The sequence below is a fragment of the Crinia signifera genome, chromosome 6 (assembly GCF_055691185.1).
Source record: "Crinia signifera chromosome 6, ASM5569118v1, whole genome shotgun sequence".
NCBI classification, from domain to species: domain Eukaryota; kingdom Metazoa; phylum Chordata; class Amphibia; order Anura; family Myobatrachidae; genus Crinia; species Crinia signifera.
The window spans coordinates 182,949,861-182,965,103 of record NC_139222.1 but is presented as its reverse complement, the minus strand read 5'-3'; the positions used below and the strand labels follow the sequence as shown (position 1 = coordinate 182,965,103).

The following is a 15,243-nucleotide window of genomic DNA, read 5'->3' as shown; positions in this document are numbered from 1 at the left end:
TCCGGGATACACACAGATGTCAGTGGTCAGGGGACCAATGCCGGTATCCCAAAGAAGGGTTATCTCAACAAAGGGAAGGTAAATAAACATATGCGTGCTAGGGTCTATACGTTGTAAGCTCCATTGGGGCAGCAATGGATGTGAATGAACAAATATTTGTTGTTTGTTGTAAAGCTCTGCAGAATATGTGTAGTATTACTGGTAGTAAGTAATTACTCCAATAAAGAGTTTTGCTGTTTTGCCTGATGATGTGCCAACCATATGGAACAGGGCTATTGCTGTCTTAAGAGAATATCATTTAAAATGTACTAAGCATGCAAAATATTATACTGTATGCCACTGTTCTCACAAAATCCAATTCTTTATTTCTATGTAAAGACATAAAATATGGCATATTAATGTAAGTAAAAGCAAAAAAGCATGGCATTATAATATATAATAGCAGTAAAATCTACATTTATCGAGTAACAAAAAGTAGTCAACATTACAAATGTAGTAGGAGTTTGTAAAGAATATTGTGAAGTTGACTACTTTTTGTTACTCAGAACCATAAATGTAGTTATTACTTCTATTATATATTATAATGCCATGCCTTTTTGCTTTTACTTTGCTGAATGCATATCTCCCAACTGTCACGATTACAGCGGGACAGTCCCGATTTTCGGGTCCTGTCCCACCCGCGGCAGGCATTGTCCCGCTGCGAGGGATGGCAGTTGGGAGACCCCCCAATCTAATAGAATAGACGCTGTGCGCATGTGCACATCGTCTCTATTCTCGTATAAAAATGAGGTTGCGGCTAATTAGCATAAGCCGCGCCCTCATTTGCATACGCCCCGTCCCCTTTTTGGGGCGCTTAGTGTCCCTATTTCATCAGCACAGAAGTTGGGAGGTATTCGAATGTAATAAGAAAACAAAAACAGCTAGGCGCTGGTTGATACAAACTTATTAATATATTGAAAAAACAAGTATATTCAATCACAGCAATGCTTGTGGACATATATTATTCTACATATCAATGTGACCGTTAATGTATAAGTGGGGATCTACAGTTTAGTGAGAGCATGCGCTTATCTTTGTCACCATGATGCCTGACATGCAGATAGTACAACACAGGACTAATCACATAATAAAAGATAGATCTTTTTATTTCTTTTAAATATATACTTAATGATTTTTGTCTGTTATTCAATAAATGTACACATATAAATGACTTCAACCGGTTGTACACAAAGGAGCAATACAAACACCTATAATAGAATAATTATAATAAAACATTATGCTATATATATGGATCTATCGTGATTACAAAGATGATTTTTTTGCATTGGACCACCAGCATATGTGAGGTGTCCTTTCTTGTATATTTGTTGTAGAGGAGCTCCTATAGGGCCCACATGCAGGGCCAGTGCAAGGCTCCCAGGGCGGGCGGGAGGTGTGATGCGGCGCTCCACGGAGGGGGGGGTCAGTAATGAGGGGGGAGAAGGCAGCGCTGCCGCTGCTCAGTGAGGGAGAAGGAGGAGGGGCAGCACTGCTGCTGGTCAGTGAGCCGGGGGGGGGGGGGTGTGCACCCAACTGTCATCCTGCAATGGCCGGCACCCCAGGCAGATGTCTAAAGCTGCCTAATGGTGGCGCCGGCCATGCCCACATCTTGGTTTTAACTTTCCCTTTTGAATCCAGTCTGACAGATGATCCTCTATATACAAAATCAATGTGAACAAAATATTATATAATTGGTGCATCTAGCACCTGAATAGGAGGCAATAATAGCCCCGATGTTGTAATCAGTGTAAGTGAATGGCAGCAAGTTCCCTTGTGACGCTGCGTCAGCATCACAGCCAATGTTCCCTCTAATTTTACGAAGTCTGTGTGCGGCAAAAGATTTTGTTTGTGTAACTTTGGAAGGAAATTTTTATTTTTGTGCGTCACTTATATATAACTGGAAAATGACGTTCAGCATTTGTGTTAACTTTACTTCAAAATGGTATTAAACATTTAAAACACAGCCAACAATGTAGTTAATGGGTGAAACACAAATTAATTGAGTCCACAACTGCAAAAAGGGACCACTGCTGCTTTGTGAGCTCTGTTGTAATGTCGAGTTGTGTGCGAGCGCACGCGCGCACAGCTTAGAGGGAACACTGATCACAGCCACTGGATGGTAACCCTCTCACCTGCTGTCCGGCCTTGCTACATCAGTAGCTGGGGTGAATCTCCATGTGGTACACATGGGGGGCAGTGATGATATCCGGCCGCAGCTCCGGTACACTGATGATGGTGTTTAAGGCTTGAACAGGCATGGATTTACCGTGTTCAAGTGTAGTCCAAGTGGATCCTTAAATATAAAAACTCCAATTAATGGGAAAATTGTGAAAAATTGCAATGTATACATTTTTATTGATGTCGACCCACTGCATGTTGACTTTGTCAAAGTTGACCTAATGCATGTCAACCTTTTGGTGACAACCTATTGACTGTCCACCCAGACACTGGGGTAAATTTACTAAGATGTGTATTCTACAGTACTTCACATTTGAAGTTGCTGTGGGCATCCAATCAGATCCTGTCTACTATCTTCTAGAGGGTGCTAAATAAAGAAGTAGATTCTGATTGGTTGCTCATAGCAACATCACATGTGAAGTAGAATACGCTGCAGCGTATTACATAGGCTTTATATCCATATTTAGCTGGTTCCACGCAGGGAGATGCTGCCCAGCCGCTGTGATACTGGGATGCGCACTTGAGGCGCACACGCGTCCCAGTCCCCGTCCTCAGAGGGGAGGATCTGGTGGGCGCCAGCAAAGGATTACAGCGGCTCCATCTGTACATCTGTTTTTATACTCTCGCAGTTTTTTAAAAGTAAACATTAAAAGTTAGATTTTATTAATTTCCGCCTAGTGCACCACCCAGAAGACATTATTTTGTTTTCCCCGTTTCTTGTGGTAGCACACCTCAACATGATACAAATTTGAGTCTTTAGATTCCAGTGCGACCGACAACTCTCCTTTTTGATACAATGAGCTACCGCCATCTAAAAATGGCAATAGCCCAGCTTCACATCCCCCATAGCAACTTATGGGGAAAGTGGTCCACTTTCCTCTTAATACATTCATGTATTTTCGGGGATTTAGCCACAAATATTGTGTGATAAATGGGCGTCGTAGTGAGATTGCTTAGAAAATGCCCCTAAATCACTACGTGTGTAGGCCCCATTAGTGGATATACTTGTAATGGAATATAACATTTACTCTTGAGTAAATTTTTTTTTTTTTTTTTTCATTTTCTGGAATGCATGGTTTTCGGAATACTCAACCTGTATTATGGTACAAAGTACCAGCATTGTATTGATGTTTTCCTGATAGACCTGACAAGTCATTACATTCCAATACTAAAAACAAAACAAATGTGTTTTCCCGTAGGTGTTCACATCACACGGACCAACTGTCATCATGCCCACATGGTTTTGCTCCAGAGAATGGTTCTGTTATGTGGGGCAGTTTGTTGAAGATGGACAGGTAAACAAACAAAGCTTATAGGTAATATGCTTATATCCAGTATCACCTTTGTGAAGTGTGAAGGCATGCAAAAGTAATTTCTAAAGGCCCCCATACATTAGTCCGACTTGTCCTAAGGACAAGTCGGACCTGATTTCCCCCTGCAGCTCCCCGGGAGGGGGACACACGATTTGGCACTTGATGTGCCAAGTTTTGCAAATGATACATCGCATGCGATGTATCATTTGCAACTCCCGGGGAGCTGCAATGTGGAGCGAGCAGGGGGGCTGGGGACATCGAGGTGGCGGGCGGGGGATGCTGCAAGGCGGCTGGGGGGACGGACGCACGCTGCTAGTAGTGCGGACGCTGCGGGGGACACAGGCGGCAGTAACATAGAGCCGGGCGGGGGGAGCCGGGAGCTGTCAGTACTAAAAAAAAAAAAAAAAAGCCCATACAATGAATGGGCAGCCTGTGATTGGCTGAGCGCTCTCTCAGCCAATTGCTGACAGGCTGAGAGAGCGCTCAGCCAATCACAGGCTGCCCATTCATTGTATGGGCTTTTTTTTTTCTCAGTGCTGACAGCTCCCGGCTCCCCCGCCCGGCTCTATGTCACTGCCGCCTGTGTCCCCCGCAGTGTCCACACTACTAGCGGCGTTTCCCCCCCCTACCCGGACGGAGCATGACAGCTCCCTGCTCCGGCTCCCCCTGCCACCCCCCTCCCTCGTAGGCGTCTCCCGCCCCCCTCCTTCGCCGGTGTCCTCAGAGTCCCCACGGCTGCACATAAGATTTATCTTATGTGCAGCCGGTCCGACGTCCCGACTCTGACCCGATGCGCACGGGACCGCGCATTGGGTCGGACCGGGTATCAAATCGGGTGAAATCGGGGCCAAATCGCATAGTGTATGGCTCCATTTAGGTTTATACATCTATCAATTGTCTTGAGAATGTTACTTTACTTGCTAATATTTTTTCCAAAAAATGCTCAGAATTTTTTTGGGGATAATAGAATTAGGTCAAGAACATCTATTTAAAACCTATCCAACACATTATACCATAACAATAGCAACTATAATAGTATGGTACGGTTGAAGAACTTTTTTTTTCAATTCTGAAAACTGATATGTATCGGTAATTCTCACAGCAACCCTGAGATACCAGAGCTCTGTTGTTGTTTTTATAAATACACACATTAACAGGGGGAGGCTGGAGTAACTGGCAACTGCTCCTCTCTGCAGCTGGCAGATCTTGCAGCCATTGGGTCTATAATATTATGGGCAGGCTTCATTGACTGGCAGCCACTGCTCTCTAAAGCCATTGGGCCTGTAAATCTGGGGGCAAGCTAAATTGTCGGATGGCTTCTCCCCTTTGCAGACACTGGCCTGCACACACGAGATATGATCCAAAAATGCAGAGGGTCCAGAGATCCCTCTGAGATGTGCGGCTGCTGGAAAATTGTCTCCCAACAGCCAACCAGTGAGTGTTTCTGACTGATCACACCGGACTATGTCAGACAACTGGTTAAATAATTAAAAATCAATATATGAAAGTCCACACTATCGGTTTTCTCAGTGACATTTATGTGTTCCTGCTGTTTCTCTCCTTCCTACTTCCAACAGCCGGTGAGATTATCTGTGTTAATAACGAGACACATTATACTCTGGCCTGTTGGTGCATGTCCATAACCAATGAGGCCGCATTCCAGTTGAAGGAGAAAAGGGGGCCCCTTTCCGTAAGTGACAGCTATTGAAGGGCCAGACACACCCACTTCTGCTCTACTCAATCTCATTTATAGGTCCAGGCCTGCACCCTTCATCCTTCCTCTCTACCCTTCTCTCTCCCCCAACCTGGAGACTGGGCCTGAACCCCTTCCACTCTACATTACATTACCCTACTCTCTCCCAGATAATAGACTAGGCTTGCCACATTCTTGCCTACCCTGCTCTCTCACAGCCAGAGTTCCAGGACCATGCCATCAATTTCATGTGGAGGGAGGCTTTAGAATGTCTTGGTGTTATTGTAGGGAATCTAGTAGAGTGCAATTATGTAGTGCAGCATATGGGGGTGGGGTTAGTGCAGTTACATAGTGCGGCGTATAGGGGGCTGTAGTGCAGTTAGTGTGGCTTACAGAGGGGATGAAATGCAGGGAGATATAGCACAGCATCTAATTCTATTTATTGTTGCGGGCATGTCATGGACACATTTTGGACACACATGGAAGTAATTGGGGAAAATGCTGCTGTGGCTTGAGCACAAGGACTGATAGCAACTTTTAATTAATTGTCTTGAATTCCTCTAGCAAGATTCAGGGGTTGGTGGATGGATTGTGTAGGGGGCTTAAAGCAGATTTGACCACCTAGGGCCACAACTCGCTTGTTCAGCCACTGGGGATTAGAGTACTTTATCTTAAAGTTGGCTGATAATCTACACACAGTTGAGCCATTTTGTGAGATGAGCTAGTACTGAACCCATATCATTAGAACATAATGTGATGTGTCATAAAATAGATGCAACCACCAATTATCTGCCTTCACTATGTAGATGCAATAGTAATGTGTAAGTTGGCTAGAGTCCTAGAATGTGCTGTCATTGAAACTTGTACTTCCATTTCCTGATTGGAGATATTTCATGAACTGACCATCATGTTATCGCTGTTCTGAGAAGACTTATAAGGATACATTAATGTTCCATTTGTACAGACACATCTATATATGGAGACATTAGAGTAGATTCCTAACTCCCTGCTGCTTTTCTGACCCCTAGACCTGATGCGCTTCAGCTTTGTAATGTGTCCCCTCCGCTCGCTTCATTGTGATAAGGACAGTCTGTCAGTGAGCCAGTATCAACATGCTCTCCGTCTAGCTGGCTGGGAAAACAGCTTGCGGTGTGTGAAAGGTCAGCCCCACTCATGTCACCACTTTGTCATCCTACAAGCCATCATGTTGTTACATCAGAGTTATGTCCATGCCATCAGCAGGGGATGTGCTTTACAAGCTATATGAATTTATAGTGCATCTGTATGCAGTAGGCTACAGTGTGATAATAACACAAACTTTTTTTATTTTTTTTTGTTATGCAAAGGTCCAAAACCAGCACCAAGGAATTGCAGGTAGAGACATGTAATTAACCTTGTGCTGGCGTAAAGTGTGCACTTTTAAACTACAGTTTTTGGCCAGTGTATCTGCTGACGGTTTAGAACTTATATGTGCAAAAACATGGCATCTGAATGGTCGCAGCTTTGTCATTCTGTGTAGCCGTAGACCCAGAGCCGACCCTAGCTAATTTATTGCCCTAGCCTTTCTAGCTTTTTTTTTTTCTTCAAAAGTACAATATCCATCAGTAAAGTGACACCAAAAGCTATCGCTTTAGTATTTACTCTCATTGCCACTGTACTGCATGTTTTTATTTTCACCAATAGCCCCAAAAAGTTATTGTTTGTTGCTGCAATATGTGGTGATAACAGATTGGACTTTTTAAGGACAAAACTCTCAAATTGTACCCAGGCCCAGCTTGCCGAGAGACTTGTGAATGAATGGATGTTCTCCCTGCTCCTGGAAGAGTGGGCAGCACTCCAGCATCCTGTTAATTCTCCAGTGATGCACATTCGCTACTAGTTGTGCCACACTGCCACTACTTTTGATTCCGTAAGTGCAGATCAGGAAAAGTCTGCCCAGAGGCTGTAAAATGAAAAGTGGTTTTATTAAGCACTAAAATAGATCCTGTATACCTATGGTCTGCTCCAACTTTCCTCTTTCAAGGTGACTGTGCTTGGGATTAGCCATGGGACAGAGAGAGAGGAGGCAGAGAGGGCCAGCAGCTGTATTTCACCTCTCAGCTACTGATGTGGTTGCTCCCTTTGGGAATCTCTGGGACACAAGTGGGCGGCTGTTCTTTTCTTGGCATCAGACCAAGACAATGTAAATTGAGTTTTATCAGAATCAGGTTTAAGTTTTTATAAACGGTTACCAAACTGTCAGAGAATATTCCCAGAAGAGATGATTTGCCACTGCTGTTCAGGACCCACCCCAGGTCCTTTCCACCCCCTCACTACCTAAGGAGAATCTGTATTTCATTGTGTGACTGTGGGAAAGGGAGAAAAAAACATAACCAAAACGTGTTTTTATTTTATTTTTGATTATTAGTGCCAGATTGTGTGATATAAAGGATATATTGGAATCAATCACATGCTTGCTAAATAGCCAGATTTCTTCTCACTATATGAGTATTTATATTTTATACTGCATTATATTGAAATGTCTTACTTTAAACTCGCATTGGCCTAACTGTCGCATGCAATGCATTGAGTGCTTTTATTTTATTTCTGGTTTGTAATAATTGCTACTGTGCGTGTGCAAAATTACTTGACAACTTATGTGGTGCATTTGTGTATGCACAGTATTAGAAATGTATATGACAACAGATATATGTTCCAATTTTTGCAGAAGGAGACCCAGACCCAGGGCATGCCGCCCCAGTATCGAGACCACGGTCACAAAGGGTTGGGGCCTTGCAAGGTCTCAGTGAAGAGAACATGACCTAGTATTGTGACCCCCTTCTTTTTGTAATTTTGTGTCACCCCAAGCAACTGAGCAGTCCCTGGCTCTCCTCCCTTCACTGATAGATGACAAAATCACTGACTCCCTTAACTCTGTTCCCTTCTGGTGGGTGGGACAGCAGGACAGGATCCAATGAATGAGAATCGGGACAGTTGGGAGGTATGCAATAGGGTACATTCTTGTTATGCTATCTGTATGTTGTTGAAAGCCCAGGCAAGCATGGGGAGAATATATAAACTACCTCAAGTTAGGGACATGGTGGGACTGGGATTCAAACCCACTACCTTAGTAATGTGAGACTGTAATGCTAACCATTATACCATCCGGTATGGGCTTATCCCGGTCATTACATACACAAGCATTTTATCACTCACATTGCAGGCCATACACCGTGTGAGATGCACTAAGCCTCGAAAGTAATAAAGTGGAGAGGGATAAAGTACCGGTTAATCAGCTCCTCACTGTCATGTTACAGGCTGGGTTTGCAAAATGACAGAAGCTGATTGGTCGGTCATTTAGCACTCTCATCTGCACCTATTGTATGTAAGTTTCAGTGGTGATATGAGTTGCTGGCTGTGATAAGCCTCACACCAGATCCAGCAAGTTTGAAACAAAGCAGTGTCCCTACAAAAAATGCTTTCACTTAACTGTATTCTCACCTCTGTATTCTCATACTATACTTCCTGCTCATATGTTCCTAATTTCCTATATGGTAAATGCAGCCTCAATCACAGCAAGTTTGTTCACTCAGAAAATTAAACTAGTGCAGAACCATAAATGGTTAGAAAAGTGTACATATTTATTTATTACTGGATTTTGGATTAAAGATTAATAGAATTGTTAATGAGAGAAAGAATAATAAACAATATTCACTGTATTGTGAATTACAGCTCCGTGTTGCAGCTCTGTTTTCCTGTGTACCATTTTCATGAATACAGTTATGTGTTTTAGTAGATGCGGGGTACACAGCACTCCTGCTTGTTTAGGCATTGTGGTGTTTTACAGGGCAGCAATTTCCTGAAAAGCCTCAGGCGAATATCTTGATAAATGTGCCATGGAAAAGTTTATTAACCTGTCTTAAAATCATTGATGTGAATTGCGTGACTGTTTAGAACTATTGCATGAACTCCATACATATAGAGACTTATTTTGATTACATTGCCCCCCACGCGTGTTCGTGTTCGAATGGGGAGCGATGTTTAGCGTCTGCGCATACACATTTATGCGCATGTTCAGACGCTTGATGCGAGCGGGCATGGTAACTGCTTGGTCACCATCCCATTTGCACCTAGCAGGGTGGGGGGTGTGGGGTGGCGGCGAGGGGTCGCGCCCATGGGAACGCCCAGTGTTTCATGAAACCGCTGGGGGTTCCCATATAAATGTGCCCGTTATGCAGGTGACGGGGAGCGAGCAGCTGATATCAGCTGCCCGCTTTCTTCCCGCTCAGGACACTCACAAATGTAAGACACCAGAGAGTTGTCTTACATCTGCGAGCGCTGTAGAAATCATTCGATGGTTGGCGACCATCGAATGATTTCGCCCTGCACCCAAGGCTGCGAATGGATGTTTATGCTTAACTTGCCGTGCGGGGGAACACTGCGAGCGGGGGACAGGCGTTCATGCGGGCAGCGTTTCATCCACATGCAAAGCTGTGATATTATGGGCATGATATGTCAGCCCACCAACACCATATACGACCAAAGGAAAAAAACAAATGAAACACATCTGACCATCACTTCCAAAGACGTCGAGTGCGCATATCTGTAAGGTGTAAAAAATCTGACACCCAAAAATGAACATTTGAATACCCCCCCGCCCCATATATGCAATCTGTGATATAAAAAAAAGGGATAAAATGGGCGTGAGATTAAAAAAGGGGAATAAATTACAACAGATTAGACATCTAAAGAAAAAAAAAAAACATTTCAATAGCTCCATCACTTCAAAAGACGTCAGATGCGTGAATTTGATAGGTGGGAAAAAAATGACGCCAAAAAGTAAACATTTGAATACCCCCCAAATAACTTTTTCTTATAAATAGAGAAAAGAAAACGCATACAAATATATTTTCTTCAGTTTACGACGTAGAGCCCCTAGCCTTTAATTCTGTAACAAAACCTCAAATATTTAGTACCGGAGATCATATATATTGATAGTAAGAGGTGAAATGTGATTTCTTTTTCTATTTTTAGGGCACTCCAGAAGACTTATTGTTTTTCTATGAGCACCTACGGAAAGGCGGTGGGGTCCATCGTGTGGATGAATGCCTACTGCAGTATCGTTACCATGAACAGGCTGCAACACATTCTGTATCTGAGTGAGTGTTACACACCGGCTTTGAGGTCACCTGCCCTGGGAACATGAGGGTATAATTATATGGAGCCCTGACTGTGTGTTGTACTTTATTACGTGATTTTCTTTATACATACTATTCTGCTATGGACTACATTGGGCCTAATTCAGACCTTATTGCAGGAAAAATTTGTTCTCAAAATGGGCAAAACCATGCTGCACGGCAGGTAGGTGGGGCAGACGTAACATGTGCAGAGAGAGTTCGATTTGGGTGAGTTATTTTGTTTCTGTGCAGGGTCAATACTGGCTGCTTTTTACATTGCAAATTAGATTTAAGTTTCAACACACCCCACCCAAATGTAAATCTCTCTGCACATGCTACATTTGCCCCGCCTGCAGTGCACAAGGTTTTACACATTTTGAGAAGAAATATGCCCTGCGATTATGTCTGAATTAGGCCCAATGTACTGGCATTCTTAGTACATATTGTTTTCACATACTATTTCTCATCACCATATTGTTTCATGCTGACATGTCTTACTTCCCATACTGTTTCACACCATTTTTGTGTCAGCGTGCCACCATGTTCCCATGTTCTGCTATGTGACACTATGAGCCTGATTCTGGCTTGTACGGTAAGAGCACACACAGCAGCTTCTAATTGTGGTTGACTGTCAGCAACCTTATGTGAATGCTGATACAAACACCTTCCCTTGTGTATATTCATGCAGCTGAATGTGCAAGGGCTGAGACGGCCATTTTTAGCGCTCATGCATGATTGGAGCATCCTCATCAGTTGTATAATTGAAACTTGCATCAGCCCTATTTCAGGTGCAATGTTTCTGCCAGACCACAGCCTTCAATGCCTGCTGTTGGGTGACTGTGAACACAGCTGCTTGCAATTGACACAATGGTGACACCTCCATAATGAGCCCACTGAACAGACCCTTTTTGTGTTCATTTCTTGCCATCTACCAGGAACAGCCATTACTTTTTCACAACATTTCTGATACCGCCTGTCTCTAAAACAACAGCACCTTTGTGCACACATACTGGGTAACACATGTCTCTTTCAAGCAGGTTGCCTGCTTTTAAAGTCTTCTCTCCGGGAGAAGCCCGGAGAGGAGACTGTCAGCAGCACTTTGGGGGGAAGGGCCTGATGTAGACGCCATGAAGCCTCGCCCCCCAGTACTGCTAATCCCGCAATTCACAGGTCTTCGGGGAGGGGGCGGCGGCTAAATGATGCGGATTGCATATGTAGCCAGTCCCTCACCTGAAAACATGCGTTCACAGGAAATTACCTCTTCTGCAGGTGTGGGGGGTGGTGGTGGTGCGGGGTGCGCCGGTATCCGGGGGGGTTGCCCACCTATCCTATGTGATTCTGCAGTTACCAGATCAATGACTAGAGTAGTGAGACAAATGTTTAGTTGCGTCTTTGGCACAAGCAATCTATCAGGTAGTTTACCCTCACAACCTACATATACTTCCTTTAGTTTTTCAGCCTCAGCAGGAGCCAGACAGTAGCACGCTCTAGTACTGTGGAGATCATCAGCATTACACAATGAAGAACACAGGCGTATGACACACTTTACACGTCCTGCATCCGACCCTTCTGGAACAGGCTTTCTGCTGTGTCTTCCTAGCGCGCTCCATCCGTGTCGGCTTCAGATGAGACAAAACTCTTGTGCCAAGTAAAACATCCTGCTCGGGGAGAGGGAGGCTGAGCTGAGTGTGTTTTCATAAGCTACATACTTTCATTTGCAGGGGTGTGACCATCCCTTCCTACCACAGAGAAAATACATACACTGACCTGGATCCTGACACTGACCTTTTCCACTGTTTAGTACGTCCTATGTTTGTATTGTGTTAAAGTCGACATGTACAGTTATGCTCTAAGAGTTGTGGAAGTAAAAGTCCAAGCCTGACCTTAAGGCATATGACAGACTTTCATTAAATGTGCAACACACAATGTGAATTTGCTCTTCATAATAACTGCTGAACTACTGCATCTAAAGCCAATATGGCTGAATTATTATCTGTTGGTATGGGCCAGTCGGAGAGTGAATGAAAGGTCTACAATCAATAAATTGAGACCATGCTGTAGATATATAAGAGAGACAGTACAAAAGGTCGACAATCTCAAATGGACGTCATGACAAATGGTCCATACGTTTTTTTATCATGTTTTCTCAACTTTTGCTTATTTTACTATCCATGTGTACATCTATTCAAAACGGTAAGTTGTGGCAAACAAAATGAGCCCACCATGCCCAAACAGCGGTTTTCCTAATTTGGGTCACATATGGTTAAAAATACAAGTTGACACACAAGAAAAAAATAAAATGTGTTGATGTTTTCTTTGGGCTATTTCCATGCCGACCCTTTTTACTGTTGATCTTTTACATGTCGACAATAAGACCCTGACAACCTTTTGTAGCTGTCGACTCAACACACCTTCCCCTTCATGTATTAAAAATGTTAAACTGACAACTCTGTAGATCTCAGTCTGACCATTCCTCTTCAGTAAAGCTGATAAACCTCCTCTGTTTGCTTTGGAAGCAGAGGACATGCAGGAAATGGGATACAGGGTTGCCTGGAACTAGCCGGCCCCCCTTAAAAGATATTTTAGATAAGACTTGGTTCTAGGTGAGAACTTTCTTTGATCTCTTATGTGCTGCAGATGTCTCGACAGTCACCCTAACTGCAGGGACCTTTTGTGAGTCTAATGCTTGATGACAGAGTGGACTACTTGCAGTTCATTACATATATAACAAACATATTATTATTATTATTATAATTTTATTTATAAGGCGCCACAAGTGTTTTGTAGCACCATACAAAGGAACAGTACATTAAATAAATAACAAAAATAGAGTACAGGTAAAAAGAGCACCACAATTCAATACACATTACAGCTTAAATGTAAGTAATGAGGACTTCACCAATGTGCTACTAGGAGCTGGTGGCCAAAGATGGAGATGAGTATGCGGAGGACGTTGGTCGCTGAGTGTTTGAGTATGGGAGAGCTGTGAGTGAAATTTGAAGCGAAGAGGGCTTTAACAACAGGAGGGAAGAGGGCCCTGCTCGGAGGAGCTTACAATCTAGTAGGAAGGAGAAACAGACAGAGTACATGAGGTGTACCCACGCAAAGTCCTATAATCGGTGTGGTATATCAAAAAATTGCTTTATGTGTGCTGCTTTTATTCAGCGATCATACCAAGTATCTAATTAGTATGCATGCAGGAAAAAAGCACACTGTGAATAATAGATCATAAATTCTTTACTTAAAAAGTATATATTTACATACATCAAATAATGAAAATTGCCAGCCCGGGAACAGATAAACCAACGGCCCATGGCACATGAGGTAAGGTAAATCAATGTACAGTGTTCTCAAGAACAAGCAGTGTCCATGCAGCATTGATGAATCACGCCAAGCTGTTGATCACACTGAAGCCGGATTGCGGATGAAGTCAAAACATCTCTTTCGGTATAGGCCACGCCCAATGCATTTTGTCACAATTAGGACTTTGTCAGGGGTGTGTGGCTAACTCTTGCATATCCAAACCTTATATATCCATTCAATCCAAGACTCATCAATGATGTCGGCAATTAGTTAATTACTTAATACATGAAGCAGAGGAGAAAACACACACAACACAATACAAACTACTAGGCATCAGCTACTAAAATATATATATTGCAAATGAGGAATAGGGGTTCAGCGAATTTTATCCTGCACGTACACCAGACTTTTTTATAAAAAGTAATAAATATTTATTAGAAATGTGCACAATAGCACAACATGGGTTTTAATGATACAAACAGTAATTGGAAACATACAAAAAATATATAGAAAAAAATATAAAATATAAAGAAAATTGTTATAAAAATATATACATACATTTTTTTTGAGAGTTAAAGTATAAGAGAAGTACTTATCTAAAAGGGGAGTCAGCAGGCAGTTCCAACGCGTTTCGTCTAGTTGACTAGGTTTCCAATTACTGTTTGTATCATTAAAACCCATGCTGTGCTGTTGTGCACATTTCTAATAAATATTTATAACTTTTTATAAAAAAGTCTGGTGTACGTGCAGGATAAAAGTCGCTGAACCCCTATTCCTCATTTGCAATTTCAGTAAAAATACCCATTACCAGGGTGTTGATACTTAGGGGATAGCTGACGCCCTAGAGCTAAAAGGGCATACCTGCAAGTCTCGGTGGTCACCCTCTGTAAAACAACCCAGAGAGGTCAGACAGCCATTTCTGGACACAAGTGGCACCTTATATTCTTTTCTTTAAAAAAAAAAAAATATATATATATATATATATATATATATATATATATAAAACATACTCTTCACTCTGAGTATATACTGATATACTGTACATAAAACATATATAATAATACTAATACAAGCAAATATAAAATGACAGACATTAGCAATCCACTTGTGCTAAATCTAATTAATATTTTTAAAAAACTATATAGAGTAAATACCTATATAAAAGGTAGAGAGACTAGGAGAATATAATATCATATATCGTATCACACATATAACCAGATATACAGGAAAAGCCACAAAAAATTACGAGTGTGTTCCAATATACGTATTTTTAAGTACATGCTTCGTCTTTCCGATCTATTATACACTCTTGCTTTTTCCTGCATGTGTCTGTGTATATATAATACTGCATATATGTGATCTGCAGCGCTGCACTTCATCCTCAGTGCTCTGATATCTGAGCCGCCAGGGCCGTGTTTCAAAACAGGGCAACCAAGTGTCGACTCAGCGGTCCATCAGTGTGTTAGGCAGCCTGTGGCTCAGTCACTGGCTGGACGCGCAAGCTGTGCAGGAAGCAGAATCCTGGGCAGCGTGTGGAGCAGCATAGGAGAGGCAGGGAGGC

At 42.7% G+C, this 15,243-nt stretch overlaps 1 protein-coding gene across 5 annotated transcripts in view; it reads left to right on the top strand.

Annotated features, from left to right (window-relative positions):
• The window catches only part of QTGAL (queuosine-tRNA galactosyltransferase), a 369,929-nt gene that overhangs the window by 298,186 nt on the left and 56,500 nt on the right, over positions 1-15,243 (top strand). For all 5 annotated transcript variants that reach the window (XM_083148363.1, XM_083148361.1, XM_083148364.1 and 2 more), the window contains 2 exons: positions 3,417-3,512; positions 10,237-10,361. In XM_083148363.1, the coding sequence (XP_083004489.1) occupies positions 3,417-3,512; positions 10,237-10,361 (221 nt within the window). The remainder of the gene's footprint in view (positions 1-3,416; positions 3,513-10,236; positions 10,362-15,243) is intronic.